Source organism: Tyto alba, unplaced genomic scaffold (assembly GCF_018691265.1).
Source record: "Tyto alba isolate M040663 unplaced genomic scaffold, T.alba_DEE_v4.0 Super-Scaffold_6, whole genome shotgun sequence".
In the NCBI taxonomy this organism is placed as follows: domain Eukaryota; kingdom Metazoa; phylum Chordata; class Aves; order Strigiformes; family Tytonidae; genus Tyto; species Tyto alba.
In genome coordinates, this window is record NW_024881327.1 from 56,145,682 (window position 1) to 56,164,973 (window position 19,292).

The 19,292-nt window shown below is 74.2% G+C and overlaps 3 protein-coding genes across 5 annotated transcripts; 1 reads left to right on the forward strand and 2 right to left on the reverse strand.

Annotated features, from left to right (window-relative positions):
* Positions 1–32: 32 nt before the first annotated feature.
* LOC122154889 (transcription factor LBX2-like) lies at positions 33–18,335 on the reverse strand (the record flags this gene model as incomplete). Its single annotated transcript, XM_042807922.1, has 6 exons — positions 17,919–18,335; positions 14,029–14,382; positions 13,909–13,938; positions 13,060–13,108; positions 5,924–6,004; positions 33–60 (listed from the first exon to the last, which is right to left on the reverse strand). Coding segments are annotated over exons 1-6 (867 nt in total), but the record flags the coding sequence as incomplete, so codon positions are not given.
* LOC122154899 (coiled-coil domain-containing protein 142-like) lies at positions 56–4,659 on the reverse strand. The gene is made up of 10 exons (XM_042808055.1): positions 4,510–4,659; positions 2,749–3,994; positions 2,574–2,660; positions 2,030–2,194; positions 1,792–1,940; positions 1,299–1,451; positions 1,043–1,157; positions 774–951; positions 476–687; positions 56–314 (listed from the first exon to the last, which is right to left on the reverse strand). Exons 1-10 carry the CDS (start codon positions 4,555–4,557, stop codon positions 91–93), a joined length of 2,577 nt encoding a protein of 858 aa, XP_042663989.1. The 5' UTR covers positions 4,558–4,659; the 3' UTR covers positions 56–90.
* Positions 6,582–11,145, forward strand: LOC122154903 (tetratricopeptide repeat protein 31-like). Of its 3 annotated transcripts, XM_042808066.1 has the most exons (12): positions 6,582–6,680; positions 6,711–6,738; positions 6,840–6,971; positions 7,053–7,119; positions 7,372–7,462; positions 7,554–7,695; positions 7,781–7,882; positions 7,961–8,051; positions 8,198–8,336; positions 8,448–8,522; positions 10,218–10,320; positions 10,526–11,145. In XM_042808066.1, the coding sequence occupies exons 2-12, from the start codon at positions 6,733–6,735 to the stop codon at positions 10,595–10,597; spliced, it is 1,020 nt and encodes a 339-aa protein (XP_042664000.1). In that variant the 5' UTR covers positions 6,582–6,680; positions 6,711–6,732; the 3' UTR covers positions 10,598–11,145. The 3 variants fall into 3 exon arrangements, with proteins under 3 accessions (XP_042664000.1, XP_042663999.1, XP_042664001.1); XM_042808065.1 differs by having other exon boundaries at positions 6,582–6,738; XM_042808067.1 differs by having other exon boundaries at positions 6,582–6,738; positions 7,964–8,051.
* Positions 18,336–19,292: the final 957 nt, after the last annotated feature.

Below are 19,292 nucleotides of genomic sequence, written 5' to 3' on the forward strand. Positions count from 1 at the left end.
CGCGGGGTTTTGGGGTGCGGGGGGGGGGGGGGTGGAGGCAGATGATTAACGGGGATCCCGGTTCCGCCGGTTTATTGCCGCGGCGCAGGGTCAGGCGTCGGGGACGCCGCCGGCACACGGCACCCGCCAGCGCCGGGACCGGCGCAGCCGCAGCTCCAGCCACCGCTGCGGCCCCCCCGGCGCGGAGCACCGGGGGACGGCACCCCCCGGCAACCGCGCCGGCTCCGCGGCACCGGCTGGGGGGGTCCCCGCTGCCGCCGGCGCCCCCGGGCTGCCCGCGCTCGGCTCCTGCGGGCGGGCACCGGTGTCCGAGCCTGGACGGGGAGAGGAGGGGGGAGTCGGGGGGGGGGGGGCATAACGGGGCCGCCGGCGGGGAGGGGGGGGGGGGGTCGCCCCAAAAGGTGGCTCTCGCCCCGCGCTCCCCAACATCCCCGCCTGTGCGTGTGTCCCCCTCCCCGCCCCGCCGGTGACTCACAGCAGCGGCGCAGGGAGCGCCAGGGGCGGGGGGCCCCCCCGGCCCCCCCGGCGGGCTGCTGCAGGAGGCAGAGGATGGCCCCATCCATCTGCTGGAAGACGCGGAGGGCGAGCAGGGCCTGACGGGTTTCGGGGTCCAGCCCGGAGCGCTCGGAGCCCACCAGCTCCCGCACCAGCTCGAAGTCCTGACGCAGCTGCAAGGCTCCCTGCAAGCTTCGGAGACCCGGGGGGGGGGGGATCACCGTTAGCCCAAACCCCCCCCCCCCCCGGCATTACCGGCCCCGCCGCCGTCCCGCTACCTGAACTTGATCCTGCGGGTCAGGATGTGATCCATCCAGGCCTCCAGGAACGCCGTGGTCGCCTGGGCCAGGGCGGGCGCCTGGGCGTCGCGGGGCAGGAGCCAGGCGACCTGCAGCACCCTGCCCAGCACCGCCTGCGCCGCCGCCGCCGCGTACGCACTGGGGGAACGGGGAGGCTCTGCGGGGGGCGAGGTGGGGGGGTGACACCCTGCCTGCCGCCCCGCCTGGCACCACGGAGACACCCCCCCCCCCCCCCCCGCAGCACCCACCGGCGCGGGGGCCGCCCCTCCAGTGCTTGCCCAGCGGCATGGTCTGGTCGAAGATCTCCGCTGACAGCCGCTTGCAGTCCGCGGAGAACATCCTCAGCACGTCCCCCGAGAAGAGCTGGGGGGCAGAGCCAGGCTGGCACAGCGGCCCCCCCCCCCCCCAGTTCCCCTGCGCTGTGCCCACCCGGAGCAGAACCACCGGGACCCCCCCGGCCCGGCCCGGCTGCCGGAGGTCCCGGTGGCCGCGGTGGGGCTGTACCTGGATGCTGGTGGCCGTGGAGCGGATCTGCTGGCACAGCTGGTGCTCCTGCAGGGACGGTGGGGTGGGGGGCAGCGCCGGGGGGGCGGCCCCGGGCCCCGGGAAGATCCCGTTCACCAGCACCACCAGCGCGTCTGTCTCTGTCCTCAGCAGCTGGAGGGGAGAGGGGTGAGACGAATCCTGCCCAGTGGCCAGCCCCACGGCCAGCCCCACGGCCAGCCCTACAGCCAGCTCCAGCCCCCAATCCTACAGCCAGCCCCAGAACCAGTCCCACAGCCAGCCCTGGCCCCATAGCCAGCCCCACAGCCAGTCCCCAGCCCCACAACCAGCCCCACAGCCAGCCCCTAGCCCCATGGCCAACCCCACAGCCAGTTGCCAGCCCCACGGCCAGCTCCAGCCCCAGCCCTCCAGCCAGCCCCAGCCCCACAGCCCGTCCCCCAGCCCAGCCTCTGCAGGGAGGGGGGCTGCCCCGGGGTGCCCCGTCCCCCCGTACCTGCAGGTCCCCCTGGGTGAGGAGCAGGAGCTGGGGCAGCGCCCGGGCCGCCAGGTACCGGCGGGCTGTGCCCACCAGCCAGGAGCCGGCCGCCTGCGCCGTGGCCAGGCAGCAGCCCAGCACCTGCAGGCGCAGGCAGGGAGGGCGGCCTGGGGGGGGCAGGGGGTGACGAGAGGTTCCCCGGGACCCCCCCCGGGGTGCCTGTGTGCGTGTCCCCCCTCCCCAGACCCCCACTCACCGGGCGGGCAGGCGGGCAGGGCCCGCAGGCAGCGCAGGGCGAAGGCCAGCGCCGGGTAGAGCCGCTGCAGGCTGAGCGCCGGCCGGCTCCGCACCCATCCTGCCGCCGGCATCGGCTCCCCCGAGCCCGGCACGGACAGACCCGAGCCCAGGGCGCGGGTGAAATCTGGGGGGAGTTGGGGGGGGACACACACACACCGGTCAGCAGCCCTGCACCCCCATCCCACCTGCACCCCACACCCTGCACCCTGTGTCCTGCACTCCCACCCACAGCCCACACCCCGTACCTGGCACCCCATACCCTGCGCCCTGCACCCCCCACTCTGCACCCCATACCCTGCACCCCCCTCCCACCCGCCACCCTGCACCCCCAGATCTGTACCCCACAACCTGCACCCCCCTCCCACCCACACCACCCACCTCGCACCCCACACCCTGCACCCTGTACCCCCCTCCCGACTGCACCCCACATCCCACACCCTGCACCCCGTACCCTGCACCCTGTACCCGCCTCCCACCTGCACCCCACACCCCACACCCCACACCTCTGTCCCAGCTCCGGAGGACGCCGCGGCAGAGCAGGCGCAGGCAGAGCCCCCCCAGCTCCTCCTCACACTCCTGGGGGACGCGGGCTGCGGGGGGGACAGGGCGTGAGGGCAGCGCACCCCGGGGATGCCGGGGACCCCCCGCCACGCACACCCCAGCCCCCCCCCCACCTACCCTGGGCGAGAGCGCGGCTCAGCTCCCACGCGGCTGCCGTGCCCGTCCCGCAGTGTGGCACCCCCAGGCTGTGCCCCAGTGCGGCACCAGCAGCCCCCCAGAAGAGCGGGCGGTACTGGGCGTGCAGGGCCTCGGCGGCCGGCGCACGGCACGACGTCCGGCCCGCGGCGCCCGTGTCCGGGCTCTCCGCCGCCACCGGCTTCTCCAGCTTGGTTCCGCGGACACCACAGTGCCAGAGGGTGTCGGTGGAAGCCACCAGCACCCCCAGGATGAGGCCCATCAGCTCCTCGTCCTCCCTGCACAGCGCCCGCAGCTCCCCCGCCAAGCCCGGCGGCTCCTCCTGTCCCGAGCTTCCCGCTGCACCGCGCTCCGGGGGCCAAGGCACCGCGGCGTCCTCCCAGCCCGCAGCCCCGTCACCGCCGTCCCGCGGCTGCAGGAAGGGCCGGAGCCGCTCGGCCGCCAGCCGGCCCCGCTCGGCCGCCAGTATCCCCAGCACCCTGCCCGCGGGGAAGGCGCGGGGGCTGTCGCCGGCGGCCCCGTGGCCACCGCTGGGCAAGCGTCGGGCGACGCCCGGCTCTAGGAGCCCCAGCGCCTGGTTGTAGATCTCCAGCCCCTGGAAGAGGTCGCAGAGCAGCGCCGGGGCGGGGGGTCCGTGCCCCAGCGCCCGCAGCCGCGCCTCGGCATGCCGCTCGGCCAGCCGTGCCGCGTGCAGCGCCGGCGGCAGCAGCGCCCGCCGCACGCGCGCCGGCGCCTCGCACCCGCGCAGCCGGCCCCAGCGCCCGGCCTGGGCCCGCAGCTCCCGGCACAGGTCCCGCAGCGGCGGGGCGGCCCCCGGTTGTCCCGCCGGTGGCTCCGGCAGCGCCAGGAACCGGCGGAGGAGGCGGGAGGCGGCTCTCAGCCAGCGGCCGCAGCGGCGGGTGAGGCGGAGGCGGTGGCGGTGCCGCAGCAGGGCGTGCAGGGCGGCAGCGCGCTCGGCCAGGCGCGGGTGGACGGGGTGGTAGGAGAAGGTGCCGGTGCCGGGCGGGGGCCGCGCGTGTGCCCGGAAGGTTTGGCTGCGGGGGTCCCACCAGACGCCGAGGCAGTGGCGCAGCCCCGGGAGGCTCTGCTCCAGCGGGGCCAGGAAGGACGGCGCTTCCTCCTCCTCATCCTCGCTGCTGTCGTTGCTGTCGGCGTGGGCCGGTGCAGCCGCGCAGCGTGGCCTCGGCCACGGGCAAGGAGCGGGACAGGCCCCCCAGGGAGCTGCTGCCTGCAGGGTGGGGCAACGTGGGGGGCCGTCCCCGCCCACGGGCACCCCGGGGAGCCCCCCGCCCCTCCCGGCACAGGCTGCTCCCGCCGGGTGCAGGCGGCTCGTTAGGCGTTAATTACACCTTAATTAGGCAGCACTGTGTCACCCGTCGCGCCGCCAGACCCGTCAGGGTTTCCCCTCCAGCCCCCCCGGGCTGGGCACTGGGCGATATGGGGTTAACCGGGGGAAGGGGCGGGGCTACTGCGGGGAGGGGGCGTGGTTTCTGGTCGAGCTGGCTCCGCCCCCCGCCACCGCGGGGTCGCCCCACCCGTGGCCACGCCCCCTCCAACAGCCGACGCCCTTTCAACAAACCCCCCCCCCCCCCCTCAACCGACCACGCCCCCCCGGGGGGCGGGGGTCGTTGTCAAGGAGACGGCGGGAGCGGCGGCGGGCCCGGGGCCGGTGGCACCGGGCCCAGCCAGTGTCCCCGGTGAAGGGCAGAGCCCGGGGGTCTCCCCGTCCGGCCCGGGCCTCACCTGCAGGCGGGGCTCTGCGCCGCCACGCTCAGGGCTGCCGTCCTCCATGCTGGGCCGCCCCCGGGGGCTCAGGCCTCGCCAGCGTTAAACCCGGGGGACCGGGCGGGGCTGGGAGCGGACGGCGCCGCCGCGCCCGGCGCGGGGAGGCGGGGACGGCGGCAAAGCGCCGCGGAGCCCCGGTGCCGCCCGGCGCGGGCCTCACGGGCCGCCGTCCTGCCCGCACCCAACATGGCGGCCGGGCAGCCTCAAGCCCCGCTTCCGGTCGGCGCCGCGCCCCGCTTCCGGTGCGCCTCCAGCCGCGCTCCCCGGCAACATGCGGGCCGCGGGCGGGACGCGGGGACCGGACCCCCCCGGGACCGGGGCCCCGCCCCCCGCCTGCCCCTGGGGCTGCGTGCCCGGCCCCGGCGGCTGGAGCGGCGGTACGGGCCGGGGGGGGTCCCGGGGCGGCGGGAGCCGCGCTGCGAGCCGGCCTGCCGGGGCTCGGAGGGGCCCGGGACCGGGGCTCGAGGGTCTCGGGGGGGAACCGGGGCCGGGGGGGCGGCGGCGGGGAGGAGCCCGGGGCCGGGGGGGCGGCGGCGGGGAGGAGCCCGGGGCCGGGGGGCGGCGGCGGGGAGGAGCCCGGGGCCGCCCCGCCGCCGCCGCGTTTCGGTTTCGTTTCGGTTTCGTTTCCGACGGCTCAGGGCCGGCTCCGCTCCCCGCAGCGCCGTTCTGTCCCCGGCACTGCCAGCCCGGCCCCGCTGAGACCGACCGCAGCCGGCGGCAGGTACGTGGGAACCGGCGGCGGGGGGTGGCTGGAGCCCCGGGGGGGCCCGGCCCGGTGCCGCCGCAGCTCCCGGTGCCGCCGCAGGTCCTGGTGCCGCCGCCGCAGCTCCCGGTGCCGCAGGTCCCGGTGCCGCCGCCGTCCGCCTCCTGCCAGGGGAACCGCAGCGCGATGTGGGCAGTGCCCGGGGCCCCGGGCGCCCTCGGCCGCGGTGAGTCGGGGGCGCGGGGGGGGCGGCCGGCGGGGCCGGGGCGCGGGGTTCCGCTGACCGGCCCCCGCTTCTCCCTGCGCAGTCCCGGGCACCTGGCACTGCCCCGGCCGGGTGCGGGAGTCCAGCGAGGAGGAGGAGGAGGAGGAGGAGGAGGAAGAGCGGGTCGCCCTCGGGCAGCCGTGGGAGGTTTCCAGCGAGGACAGCGGCCCCCCCTACAACTTCTGCGGGTTCAAGAAATCCTTCCTGTGCACCGAGCTGCCCCCCGCCCGGCCCCCCGACAGCGCGCTCCAGGGGAAGCTGCAGCGGCTGCCCGCGCCCTGGGGGCACCCGCTGACGGCCGAGGTGAGGGGCAACCCCCCCTGCCCAAAACGGGCCCCCCTCCGTGCCCGAAATTGCCCCTGTCCCTGCCCCCTCCACAGCTGCATCGCGTCCTCTGCTCCCTCTTGTCCTCCGTTTTTGGGGGAGTGGTGGGGGCTGGCGGCACGGGCTGGGGGGGGGCTGGCGGCACGGGCTGGGGGGGCTGGCTGGGCGGGGGGCTGGCTGGGCGGGGGGCTGGCAGTGCTCCCAGCCGCGGCACAGTGCCGGGCACCGGCGCTCACGGCGTCGCTCCCCCCCAGGAAGCCGAGCAGAACGCGCGGGAGCTGGTGGCAGAGGAGGAGCGGATGAAGAGGAAGGCGGAGAAGAAGAAACTGAAGAGGAAGGTGGGTGTGCCCCGGGGGGGGGGGGGGTTGCCCTGCCAGCTCACCTCGCCGTTACCCCGAGAGGGGGGCACATGCTGGGGGTTTGCTCCCACCCCCCCCAGCAGCGCCGAGGCAGAGCTGCGGCGTGGGGCCGCTCACGGCTTGCTCTCCTGATTTCCAGAAGCAAAAAGAGCGGAAAAAACGTGAGAAATTAGGACAGGAGCTGATAAACAAGCAGGAGACCGAGTCGGTGAGCAACTGCCAGCCCCTGCCTGGCCGGGGCGGGGGGGGGGGGGGGGGGGCTGCGGCAGCCGGGCCCTGCCGCCCCCGGGGGGTCCTGGAAGCGGGATGGGGTGGGGAGGGGGGTGGGCCACACCCGCTGCCCCGGCTGCCGTCTCACCCCTGCCCTCTCCTTCCAGAGCCCCTCGTCCCTGCGCAGCCCTGCGGGCGCTGGGCACCCCCAAAACAGCAATGCTGAGGAGGGGGAGGGCTGGCCGGGCCCCAGCCGCTCTGCAGGACCCCGGGATCCCTCGGGAGTGGAGGGAGGCGGCCGGGAGGCCAGGGTGGAGGAGATGGAGGTGAGGGCTCCTGGCGTGGGGGTGCCCCACGGCTGGGCCCAGGGGTGCCCCACGGCCAGGCCCGGGGCTCTGCCCGCCCTCGCCCACCCTCCCTCCCCCAGGACGAGCTGGACTTGAGCTGCACCTTCGTCTTCAAAGCCCGGCAGAAAGCGGGGGTGAGGCTGCCGGCCCCCGCCAAGGAGAAACCGGCCAGGACGGGCACTGCGGAGCCGAGCAAGAGGGCACCGGGGAAGGTGAGCCGGGGCCCCGGGGAGGGGGACCTGCCCCCCCCCGGGCAGCCAAACCCAAGCTGCCCTGCCTGCCCCCCCCCGCAGGTGCCCCCGCCCCAGCCTGCTGTGCCCCCGGACGTGAGCGTGGTGCAGCAGAGCCTGATTCTCGCAGGTCAGTGCCCCCCCGGGCAGCGAGGGAAGGGGGGGGGGGACATGCGGGGGGGTTTGGGCCAAGGCCCCCCCGCCGGCAGGGATCCAGGTTGTCCCTGGAGTGTCTTTCCTTCAAGGCTGGGTGACGGGAAGGCGATTCTCTGTTTTGTGCTCCCCGTGTCCCCGCTGCAGGTGGGGGGAGCATAGCTCTGGTGACTGGTGTTTACTGGGGGGGGGGGTCAGTGGTCAGCAGCGAGCAACACTTTCCCCACAGGTCGCGGCAACGAAGCTGCCCAGAAGGGCCGCTACGCCGAGGCGGTGCAGGCTTTCACCGAGGCCGTGAAGCTGAACCCCAGGGAGCACCGGTGGGCGACGGGGCCGGGGAGCAGCGTTCCTGGGGGGCTGCGGGCCCTGGCCAGCAGCGACACCCCCCCCCCCCCCCCAATCTCCCCCCAGGCTGTTTGGGAACCGCTCCTACTGCTACGAGAAGCTGCGGCGCTACGAGGAGGCTCTGCGGGACGCGCTGGTGTCGCTGGGGCTCCAGCCCGGCTGGCCCAAAGGCTTTTTCCGCAAGGGCAAGGCGCTGCGGGGGCTGGAGGTACCGGGGTGGGGTGGGGGGGATATGGGGGGGTTATGGGGTGCTGCGGCAGCCGGAGCTGAGCCCCCTCTGTGCCGGGCCCCAGCGCTACGCCGAGGCCGCCAGCACCTTCGAGGAGCTGCTGCGCCTGGACGGCGCCGACGCCGACGCGGCCGCCCAGCTCGAGGCTTGCCGGGCTCTGCTGCGGGTGAGTCCCTGGCCCCCCCAGGCCCCCACCCACCCGCCACCCCCGCGGGGCCTCACCTCCTCTCCCCCCACCTTGCAGCAGCGCAGCACCCACGGCCGGAGCAGCCCCGGGGGGGTCCCCATGTCCCCGTCCCCGCTGGAGGCCGGGGAGCCACCGCTGCCTCCCCCCGGTAAGGGACCGCGGTGGGGGGTTTGGCTTCGGAGCTGGCAGCCGGGGGGGGGGGCTGGGGTCTCAGGGTGGGGTTGGGGGGACATCAGGGAGTGCTGTGCTGCGCCGTGCAGCCGGTGGAGCCCCCCCTCTCCCTCATTCCGGCAGGGGAGTGGGCGCGCGGGAGCTGCCAGGACGCTGCCACGGGCGGCTTTGTGACCGTCGGGAGCTCCCGCAGCCAGGCGCGAGGCCAGGGCCGGCCCGTGGCCAGTAGCCAGCAGACGCTGCCCCCAACCCATCCCGCCAGGTGGGGCCGGTGACTGGTGCTGACTGGGGGGGGGTGGTGGGTCCCGCAGCTCCCCCTGGGCTGCTGGGAGGGGCTGGAGGTGACACCGGTGACAGCGGTGCGGTTTGGCAGGGACTGCTACCCCCTCTGGGTGGGGAACATCACCCCCAGGATCAGTGAGAAGGTGCTGCAGAGCTCCTTCGGCCGGTGAGTGCTTGTGTGCTGAGCCCCCCAGTGTCCCCCCGGCCCCACATCACCGTCCCAGTGCCCCCCCGGCCCCACATCACCGTCCCAGTGCCCCCCACTGGCCCCACATCACCGTCCCAGTGCCCCCCTGGCCCCACATCACCGTCCCAGTGCCCGTCCCAGTGGCCCCCCCGGCCCCACATCACCGTCCCAGTGCCCCCCCGGCCCCACATCACCGTCCCAGTGCCCCCCCCGGCCCCACATCACCGTCCCAGTGCCCCCCCGGCCCCACATCACCGTCCCAGTGCCCCCCCCCGGCCCCACATCACCGTCCCAGTGCCCCCCCCCGGCCCCACATCACCGTCCCAGTGCCCCCCCCCGGCCCCACATCACCATCCCAGTGCCCCCCTGGCCCCACATCACCGTCCCAGTGCCCGTCCCAGTGCCCCCCCCGGCCCCACATCACCGTCCCAGTGCCCCCCCCGGCCCCACATCACCGTCCCAGTGCCCGTCCCAGTGCCCCCCCCCGGCCCCACATCACCGTCCCAGTGCCCCCCCGGCCCCACATCACCGTCCCAGTGCCCCCCCCGGCCCCACATCACCGTCCCAGTGCCCGTCCCAGTGCCCCCCCGGCCCCACATCACCGTCCCAGTGCCCCCCCGGCCCCACATCACCGTCCCAGTGCCCCCCCCGTCCCCACATCACCGTCCCAGTGCCCCCCCCCGGCCCCACATCACCATCCCAGTGCCCCCCCCCGGCCCCACATCACCGTCCCAGTGCCCCCCCCGGCCCCACATCACCGTCCCAGTGCCCCCCCCCGGCCCCACATCACCGTCCCAGTGCCCCCCCCGGCCCCACATCACCGTCCCAGTGCCCCCCCCGGCCCCACATCACCGTCCCAGTGCCCCCCCGGCCCCACATCACCGTCCCAGTGCCCCCCACTGGCCCCACATCACCGTCCCAGTGCCCCCACCTGGCCCCACATCACCGTCCCAGTGCCCCCCTGGCCCCACATCACCGTCCCAGTGCCCGTCCCAGTGGCCCCCCCGGCCCCACATCACCGTCCCAGTGCCCCCCCGGCCCCACATCACCGTCCCAGTGCCCCCCCCGGCCCCACATCACCGTCCCAGTGCCCCCCCGGCCCCACATCACCGTCCCAGTGCCCCCCCTGGCCCCACATCACCGTCCCAGTGCCCCCCCCCGGCCCCACATCACCGTCCCAGTGCCCCCCCCGGCCCCACATCACCATCCCAGTGCCCCCCTGGCCCCACATCACCGTCCCAGTGCCCGTCCCAGTGCCCCCCCCGGCCCCACATCACCGTCCCAGTGCCCCCCCCGGCCCCACATCACCGTCCCAGTGCCCGTCCCAGTGCCCCCCCCCGGCCCCACATCACCGTCCCAGTGCCCCCCCGGCCCCACATCACCGTCCCAGTGCCCCCCCCGGCCCCACATCACCGTCCCAGTGCCCCCCCCCGGCCCCACATCACCATCCCAGTGCCCCCCCCCGGCCCCACATCACCGTCCCAGTGCCCCCCCCGGCCCCACATCACCGTCCCAGTGCCCCCCCCGGCCCCACATCACCGTCCCAGTGCCCCCCCATTCCCGTCCCCGTTCCCCGGTGCTCCTGGCCTGGGGTGTGGGCCATGTGAGGGAGGCATGGGGCGGGGGGGGGGGCAAGGGATGGGTGGGTTCTAATGCTTCGCCCCTTCCCCCCAGGTTTGGGGAGATCCGCTTCATCCGGCTGCTGCCGGAGCGGCGCTGCGCCTTCATCAACTACACGCGGAAGAAGGCGGCGGAAGCGGCCTACGCGGCCATGCAGGTGAGCTGGGGGTGGGGGTCACTGCGCCGGGGGCCCCCCCAGCTGCTCAGGGCTGGATGAGGGGGTCTGGCTTGGGCCCCTCCTGCCCTCAGCCCTGCCCTGGTGGGGGCACTGCTGCCAGCTTCCCCCTTCTTCCCCCCCCTCTCCCTTTTTCTATCATCCCCCCCTTCATTTTTTTTTTTTCTTCCCCCCCCCACCCCCCCAGGATGCTGAGGTGGAGGGGAACAGACTGGTGCTGCAGCTCAAGCACCCCTCCCACGCCACCCCCTCCCACTGACAGCACCCCAAGCCCTGCAGTGAGGTGGGTGCCCTCCCTGGGGGGCTCCTGTAGCCGGGCAAGGGGGGGTCTCCTGAGCTTACAGCAGCAGAGCCAGACCCCCCCCAGCCTGCTCTGACCCCTCCCCAGGGCCTGGGACCTGAGTGGTGCCTCCGGGCTTTGCTGCCCAGGGAAGGGGGGGGGGGTGTCTGACCTTAGAGACCTCCTGTGCTCCCTGCCAGGGACTGGGCAGGGGGCTGAGCCTGTGCGTCCTGTGTCCCCCCCCCACTGCCTCTGTTGGGGCCCCACGGGTGGGGGTCCCACCCAGTGCCTTCTGGGGGGGCTCTGCTGCTGCCCCCCCCGGGTGCGGACCTCGCTGATGGGGGGGGGGGTCCTGCCTGCGCTGGGTCCCCTGGGGCTGGAGCCCACCCGGGGGGGCCAGTGCTTGGAGGGGGGGGGCACAGGCCTGTGCCCTGGCATGGCCGCTCCCCTGGGCGCGGGCTGCGATTTGTACCCAATTTGGGGTTTGTAACCAAATTTGGGGTTCTTAATAAAACTGAGAGCCAGTGCCGGTGTCTGTCCTTCCTTTCTGCTGTCTGTCCTGCCTTCCCCCTCCCCGGGCTCTGCCGTGAGGGTTCAAGGGGCGGCTGGTCCTGGGTGGGGGGCTGTTTCCAGATGGGGGTGGGACCGACACGCTGCTCCGGGGGCTGCCATCGAGTTCTGGTACCGCCCCCCCCCCCGCCCCCGCCCCGGTACCGGCGGCCGCGGGGCTGGGCCAGCCCCGAGGCGGCGGTGATGGCCGCAGGCCCGGGGGGGGGGGGGGGGGGCAGAGCCCCCCGGTAATGTCATTTGCAGGTGCCGGGAGTGGCGGGGGTGGGGAGGTGACAGGCAGGCCATCAAGTAGAATTTGATTAATATGCAAATAGGCAACAGGGAGAAGGAGCGCGGGAGACAGCGAGTAATTAATCACTAGTTAAAAGAAATTAATACCAACAGCAGAGGTTGTCAGGAAACAGCAGCCGAGTTAATCATCCGGAAAATTGGAAGAGGAAAAGACGAGCGGGGGGCGGGGGGGGTGGGGAGGGGCGAGCCTGCCAGCGCCCCGAGGCCGCGGGGGTGGGCACGGCCGGGCCGGGGGTCCCCGGGGAGCGGCGGCGGGGGGAGGGGACAGGCGGCCACGGTGGGTGCTGGGCCGGGGGGGCAGCCCCGAGGCCGCGGCGGAGGTGCTGAGCTCCCGGTGCTGAGTGGCCGGTGCGGGCTCTGAGCCCCCCCCCCCTCCTCCGAGCCATCTCGCCCCACGCTGCCCCACGGGCTCGCGGCGGGGCGGGGGGTCGGGGCGGGGGGGGGGGGGGGGGGGGGGAATCCCGCCAGCTGCTGCCTCCGTCAGCCCGATGGGAACGAGCTGCCGCCGTGATCTCATCTCCGGGGCTGGCCCCGTCCCCCCCGCGGGACACACGCGTGTGCACGCTCACACGTGTGCGTGGGTGTGTGCGCTGGAGGGGCCTGGAGGGTGCTCCCGCGGCCCCACGCTGTGCTCTGCCAGGACCGAGCTGGGGGTGACACGGCCGCGGGGCCACCACGGGGGGCCGTGGGAGCTGCTGTCGCGGGGGGGGGCTGGGGTTTTTGGGGCCAGCCGGAGGGGGGCACAGCCCGGGAGCCCCCCCCCCCTCCGCCCTGATCCTGGGTGGGAACCCCACGGCCGCGCGTGCAGCACCCCGGGGAAAGGGTGGGTGCCAGGCCGGGGCTCCGGAGCGCGGGGGGTGCCGGGGTGGGGCAGCCCCGGGGATCCCCGCCCCCCCCCCCCAATCTCTGCCCCCCCCCGCCCGGGGTGTCTGTTCCTGCCCGTGGGGTCTCTGCACCCCCAGCCCCTCACCGTGCACCCCGGATCGCCCCCCTGCTTGGCGGGGGGGGACTCGGGCCGCGGCAGCCGCGCACGCCCCACGCGTGTCGGCCCCGGGGCCGCTCCTACCTGTCAAATTAAAAGCAATTCCCCCCGGGGGATGCTCAAAGGCACTTTCAGACGAAATCTCATTTCTCCCCCTCCCCCCCCTCGGCCGGGCGGCTGCGGCGCTGGGGGAGGGGCGGGACAATGCAATTAAAACCGGAGAAAATACCGGGGGGGGGGGGGGGGGGGGGGCTCTGCCTTCGGAACTTCGCACCGGCGTAATTAGATCAGCGCGGGCTCATATGGATGCTGGCGGGGCTCGCAGCCGCGTCGCGCATAGCTGCGGTGACAGCGGCCCCGGGGGGCCCCCGCCGACCCCCCCACACACCCCGCGGCCTCCGGCCGCCTCGCGTGGGCCGTGCCCTGCGGCCCCGGGCGGGGGGGGGGGCTGTCCGCTGTGGAGCTGCTCATCGGAGGGGGGGTTGGGGGCTGAGACATCACCCCCCCGGGCTCCCCCCGCTCCCTCTGGGGCGAGGCCGGAGCCGCTCTCGCTCGTCACACCGCTTCGCGTGGTGACGTCACCGGGGCATGACGTCACGAGGGGCAGTGTGGACTTCGGTGCGAGAGAGGCCGAGGGGGAAGGAAGGGGAGCGAGGTGCCGACACCCGGCGCTGCTCCGGCCCCACTCGGGTCATGCGTGGGGCAGCGGCGGGGGAGGCGCCGCCGGAGTGGATCCGTCACGGGAGGACCGGCGCTGCCCCTCGTCCCCGAAGTTTCCCCCCCCCACACCTCCTCCCGGGGGTCCTGCGCCCCCCTGCAGCCGTCATGAGTGTGCGCGCGTGGGGCTGGAGACACGGACATAGCACACACACACACGGACTCATGGACACCCCACCTCCCCCCCCGCCCCCGCAGCCGGGGCCGGTACCGGGTGACCCCCCCGGCCGTGCCGACCCCCCGAAGGGACCGTTCTGCTCCGGGGAGCGGGGCCGGCGTCACGGGGATGGGCACGGCCGGGCCGGGCGGCGGCCCGGGGGGTCTCGGGTGCACTGGCGAGTCCCCCCCCGGCCCCGGTAAGCCGGCAGAGCAGCCCCCGGTGTGTGCTTACGGTCCGGGGGGTGCGGGGTCACCATCTGTCCGTCCGTCCCGCCGCCAGAGCCGCTCCGCGCTACTTAATAAGGTGTCGCCTTTATTCCAAATATTTACACCCAGGCAGGCCGCGCCGGGCCCCTCTCCGTGCCCCCGGCTGTCGGGGCGGCGGGGCCGCGGACGGGTCGGCGGGACAGCCACGATAGAAAAGAAAATTTTTCTTTTTTAAAAAAAAAAAAAAAAAAAAAAAAAGGAAATACGGGCAACAAAAATAAAATAAAAGCGAAAAATTGCACCAATCCCCCCCGGGACGGGGGCAGCGCGGCCGCCCCGTCCAGCCCGGGGGCTCGATCAGTCTCGGTGCCGGCCCGGGACCCCCCCCCGCCGCCTCAGTCCCCCACGTCGATCTCCTCCTCCGAGAGCTCGGCGGGCGGCGGCGGCGGCGGCGGCGCGGGGCCGGGGCCGGGGCCGGGGCCGGGGCCGGGGCCGGGGCCGGGGCCGGGGCCGGGGCCGGGGGGGCGCGGGGGGTCGGGCAGGGCCGCCAGCTGCTGAAGGGCGGCGGGGGGCAGCGCCTGCAGCGAGGCCACGTCGGCCCGGAGCTCCTCCAGGTCCCGCTTGAGCTTGGCGCGGCGGTTCTGGAACCAGGTGATGACCTGGGCCGTGCTGAGCGCCAGCCGGGCCGCCAGCTGGTCCCGGTCCGCCGGGGACAGGTACTTCTGCCGCAGGAACCGCTGCTCCAGCTCGTAGATCTGCTGGTTGGTGAACGCCGTCCGCGACTTGCGCCTCTTCTTGCAGGGCGGGCGCTGCCCCAGGGCCCCCAGCGGCTCCCGACCTGCGGGGACAGCGGGCTCAGCACCGGCACCGGGCACCGGCACCGGCACCGGCCACCGGGGACACCCGCACCCACACCGGGCACCGGCACCCACACCGGGCACCCGCACCCACACCGGGCACCGACACCCGCACCCACACCGGGCACCCGCACCCACCCCGGGCACCGACACCCGCACCCACCCCGGGCACCGACACCCGCACCCACACCGGGCACCCGCACCCGCACCGGGCACCGACACCCACACCCACACCGGGCACCGACACCCGCACCCACACCGGGCACCCGCACCCACACCGGGCACCGACACCCGCACCCACACCGGGCACCCGCACCCACACCGGGCACCGACACCCACACCCACACCGGGCACCCGCACCCACACCGGGCACCCGCACCCACATCGGGCACCGACACCCGCACCCGCACCGGGCACCGACACCCGCACCCACACCGGGCACCCGCACCGGCACCGCCGAGCCGGGCTTAGCTGGGCCCCGCCGGGCCCGTCTCTGCCCCCGCCACCCGCCGCCGCTCCGCGCCGACCCCCTCCCGGCCGTCAAACACCGAACCCGGTTCAACCACCCCCAGCCCAGCTCGGCCGAACCGAGCCGTGCCGAGCCGGCCCCGGCTCAGCCATGCGAACCGGCCCGGCCCCCTGACGCCGCCCGGGCCCGGGGCCGCTGCCGGGTCCCCGGTGCCGGGAGCCCTGAGCCGCCCGGCCGCTCCCCGGCCCCGCCGCTCCGGTCCCCGCCGGAGCCGCCGCCCGCTGCGGAGCGGAGCCGAGCCCCCGCCGCGTTCCTCCGGGCCGAGCCCACCCGTGTCCCGCCGGCGGTCCCGGGGCTCCGGTCCGGCTCCTCTCCCCGACTCGCTCCGTGAGCCCGGCCCGCTGCCGCGGGGATCGCACCGGGAACCGGGAGCGCAGCCCCGGGCGGCGGGGCCGGGCCGGCAGCACGAAGGGCGGTCGGTCGCCCGGTCCCCCGCCTGTGGTTTCGCTCAACGGTTATTCGGGAGCCCCGGTGCCGGCGGCCCCGGGCCCGGGGCTGTTCTCCGGGGTCCGGTCCCCGCCGCCGCTCTCGGCGCCCCGAGGGCCCGATCCGGCGCTGCTGCCGGTGGAGGAGAGAAACCTCCGGTGAGACGCGGGCCGTGTCCGCCGGCGGCACCGGTAACCGGGGATCCCCGCTCCCCGGGGACCCCGCCGGGGGCTCCGAGCGGCTCCGTCTGTGCAGCGGCCTCGGTCGTTCGGTCCCGGAGCCCCGGGATGTCCCGGCCGTGTCCGTGGGTCTGTCCGGGTAACGGGGCTTTACCTCAGCCGCGGAACCGCGAGCGTTCCAGTTTCGGTCCATCGGGGCGAAGAGGATTTTTTTTCATTTTTTCTTTTCCGTTTATCACGGGAGCCCCGCTCTGCCCGGATGTGTCCGTCTGTCCGGTCCGTCCGGGTAACGGGGTTTTACTTTAATTACTCGAACCTCCATCTGTCCCCTTTCTGTCCGTCTGTCCGTGGGTCCCGGTTCAGTTCTCCGGTGGCCGCGGCCGCCCCCGCCCAGCCTGGCCGGGACTGACGAGAACCCCGCTCGGCCCGGCCGTGTCCGTCTGTCCGGCCGGGTAACGGCGTTTTACCTCCATTCCAGGAGACCCGATCGGTCCCGTTTATGTCCATCTTTCCTTCCGGGTGATGGGATTTTTTTCGTTTATCGCGGGAGCCGCGCTCTGCCCGGCCGCGTCCGTCTGTCCGGCCGGGCAACCGCTTTTTTTTTTCGTTAATTACCGCAGCCCTGCTCCGCCCGGCCATGTCCGTGGGTCCGGCCGTGCAACGGCTTTTTTTTTTCGTTAATTACAGAAGTGCAGATCCACGCGGCCATGTCCGTTTGTCCCTCCGGGTAATGGGGTTTTTTACCTTAATTCCGGGAGCCCCGAGCTGTCCCCTTTCTGTCCGTCTGTCCGTCTGCGCAACGGCTTTTTTTTTTTCGTTAATTACAGGAGCGCTGATCCGCCCAGCCGTGTCCGTCTGTCCGTCCGGTAACTGGGGGTTTGTTAATTACCGAAGCGCCGCTCGGCCCGTCCCTGCCCCGCCAGGGAAGGGAATTTTTTTTTTTTTTTATTAATTACAGGAGTCCGGCTGTGACCATGTCCATCTGTCCGTCCGTGTAACGGGTTTTTTCGTTAACCGCGGGAACTGAGGTTTGCCCTTCTCTGTCCGTCTGTCCGGCCGGGTAACGGTTTTTTTGGTTAATCACAGGAGCCCGGCTCTGTCTGTGTCCGCCTGTCCAGCGGGGTAAAAGCTTTTTCAATAACGGCGAGAGCTGCTCTCTGCCCATCCGTGTCCGTCTGTCCGGCCGGGTAAAGGTTTTGTTGTTTTTTCTTCGTTAATTGCAGCAACGCCGCATTGCCCGTCCCTGTCCGTCTGTCCGGCCGGGTAAGGATTTTCTTTTTTTCGTTAATCACGGAGCCCCGCTCTGTCTGTCGTCCCGATAAGGTTGGGGTTTTTTTTCGTTAACGGCGGGCGCCCTGCTCTGTCTGTCCGTGTGTCCGTCCGTGTTAGAGATTTTTTCGTTAATCGCGAGAGCCCCGCTCTGTCTGTCCGTGTCCGTCTGTCCAGCTCGGTAGGGTTTTTTTCGTTATCGGCGGCCGCCGCGCTCCTCCGCCCGTGTCGGTCTGTCCGCCCGATGAGGATTTTTGTCTGGGGCGGGCGGCGCGGTCCCGGTTGCCGCTCGGTCCGTCGGTCCGTCCGCCCGCTCTCACGGCGGGTTTCCCCGGTTCGTTCCCGCGGGGACCTCGACCCGCCGGGCCGGGCAGCCCGCGGGCAACGTCCGTGAGCGGGGAGCGGCTGCCGAGCCCCGCGGGAACCGCGGCGGTTCCCCGGCCCCGCCGATAACGGGTTTCTGCGAGAGGCCGAGGCCCTCCCGGAGCCGCCGTCCCCGATCCCCGCCGCCGGAGCCCGCCGGGGTCGGTAACGGGTTTTTCGTTGCCGACGGGCCCGATCCGCCGCCGTTCTGCCGCTGCGCTCGGTCACGGTCACGGTCACGGCTCGGCGGGGCCGAGTGCCGCCGTTCCGCCCGGTGCAGCCCGGCCGCCTCCCGGGACCGATCCGCTGCCCGGGACCGCGGCTCCCGAGGCCCGAGGCCGGCTCGATCCTCCGGCCCCCTCCCGGTAAAGCGGCCGGACCCGGCCCAGTCGGTCCTCCCGGAGCCCCGGGCTGCCCGCACCGGTGTCTCGGCCCCCGGTCGCGACTCACCCACGGCTCGCTCCGTCTCCCGGTGCCCGGCTCCGGGCCTCTCTGTCCCTCCGGGCCGCGGCCGCCGGTGAGGAGCCGGGGCTGCCCCGGCCGGCCCGCCGCGTCCCCAGGGCGAGCACCGACCCCTTCCCGGCCCGCGGCCGCCGGGTCTCTCGGCGCCGGGACACGAAGGAAACTTACCGGGGACACGCGAGGAGGGACCCCGGCCCCGGCGCGACCCCCCGCCGCCCCGGCCCCGGCACCTGCCCGCCGCCCGTCCCGTCCTCCCGCCGTCCCGGCGGAGCCCCCCGCGCCCCGGTACCTTCGGCCGCCTGCAGCACGCCCAGCTCCAGCCCCTGGAAGGTTTTGCTGGCGAGTTCCTCCAGCGCGCAGAGCGGCGAGGACGGGGCGCAGCCGCCGCCGCGGGGCCCCGGCGCCTTCTCGGGGAGCCGGGCGGGGGGCGCGGCGGGGCCGGGCCCGGGGGGGCTCCCGCCGCGGGGCCGCCCCAGGATGTCCTCGATGCCGAAGGGGGTCAGCGGCTTGTTGGAGTTGGCGGGCGGCGGGAGCTGGTCCAGGGCGCTCCGCCGCCGCCCGCCGCCCGGGGGGTGCAACGGGGGGGAACCGGCCGCCTCCCGCGCCGAGGTCATGACGCGTCCCCGCTCCCGCACCGGGGCCGCCTCAGCACCGCGCCCGCCTCATCCCGCCGGGGTCCCCCCCCCCTGCTCGCCGCCGCCGTCCCGCCCGCGCATCAAGCCGCGGCCGCACTTAAACCCCGCGGGCGCTCCCGCCCCCTCGGCGGGGGCCCGGCGGCGGCGGCGGCGGGGAGCGATCGGTCTCCCGGCGCCGGGAGCCGCTCGGTGGGGCTGGGCAGCTCCGCGCCCGCCGCCGCTGCCCCCCCCCACCCCCCCAACCCCGCGGCCCCGGTGCCGCAGCCTTAAAGACCCGGGGCCGGGGCGGCAAATTGGGCACCGGGAGGAGGAGGAGGAGCCATCGATGGGGAGAGGGGGGGGGTGAAGAGGGGGGGGCACCGCTCCCCCTCCGCCGCCGCTACCGGGATGAAGACGGGGCGCAGCGCCACGCCTCCCCCTTGTACAGCGATTTTAATCCGCCCCCCCCCCCCCCGCTCCCGGGAGGCGGCCAGTGGGTGCCCGTTGCTCCCCCCACCACCCCCCCCGCCATCCTCAGCGGGGCTTTTACCGTCGCAAAAAATTTATTAGCTCCCCTGCTCTAAAATGCCCCATAAAAGCGCAGGGGCCGCCGCGTCTGGGAGTGATTAGGCCGCTTCGGGTGGGTTTTGGGTTTCAGAGCGCGGCCCGGCCATAAATTCCGCCCCCCCCCCCCTCGCCCCCCCCCCCCGCTGCCCTCCCTGGTACAAATAGCTCCGGGATCCCGATCGCTTGTAAAAAGCCCGGGGACGCCCGCACACGCAGGTGAGCCCCGGCTGCCGACACCGGGTCCGTCTCTTCCAGCGGGATGGGGACCAGGGGGATGCCGAATCGCCCCTCATCCCCCTGGTCCCGATCCCGCCCAGTGCCCCCATGGGTCTGCTGCTGGGATGCTCTGGGGCTGGCGAGGGGACACTGGGGGGGACACACACACAGGGTGACGGTGTGGAGGGTGCAGGGGTCACGGCGGTAATGAGAGAAAATGAACCTGGGGGCGGGGGGGCGGCGGGAAAACCGTGCCGGGCTGGGGG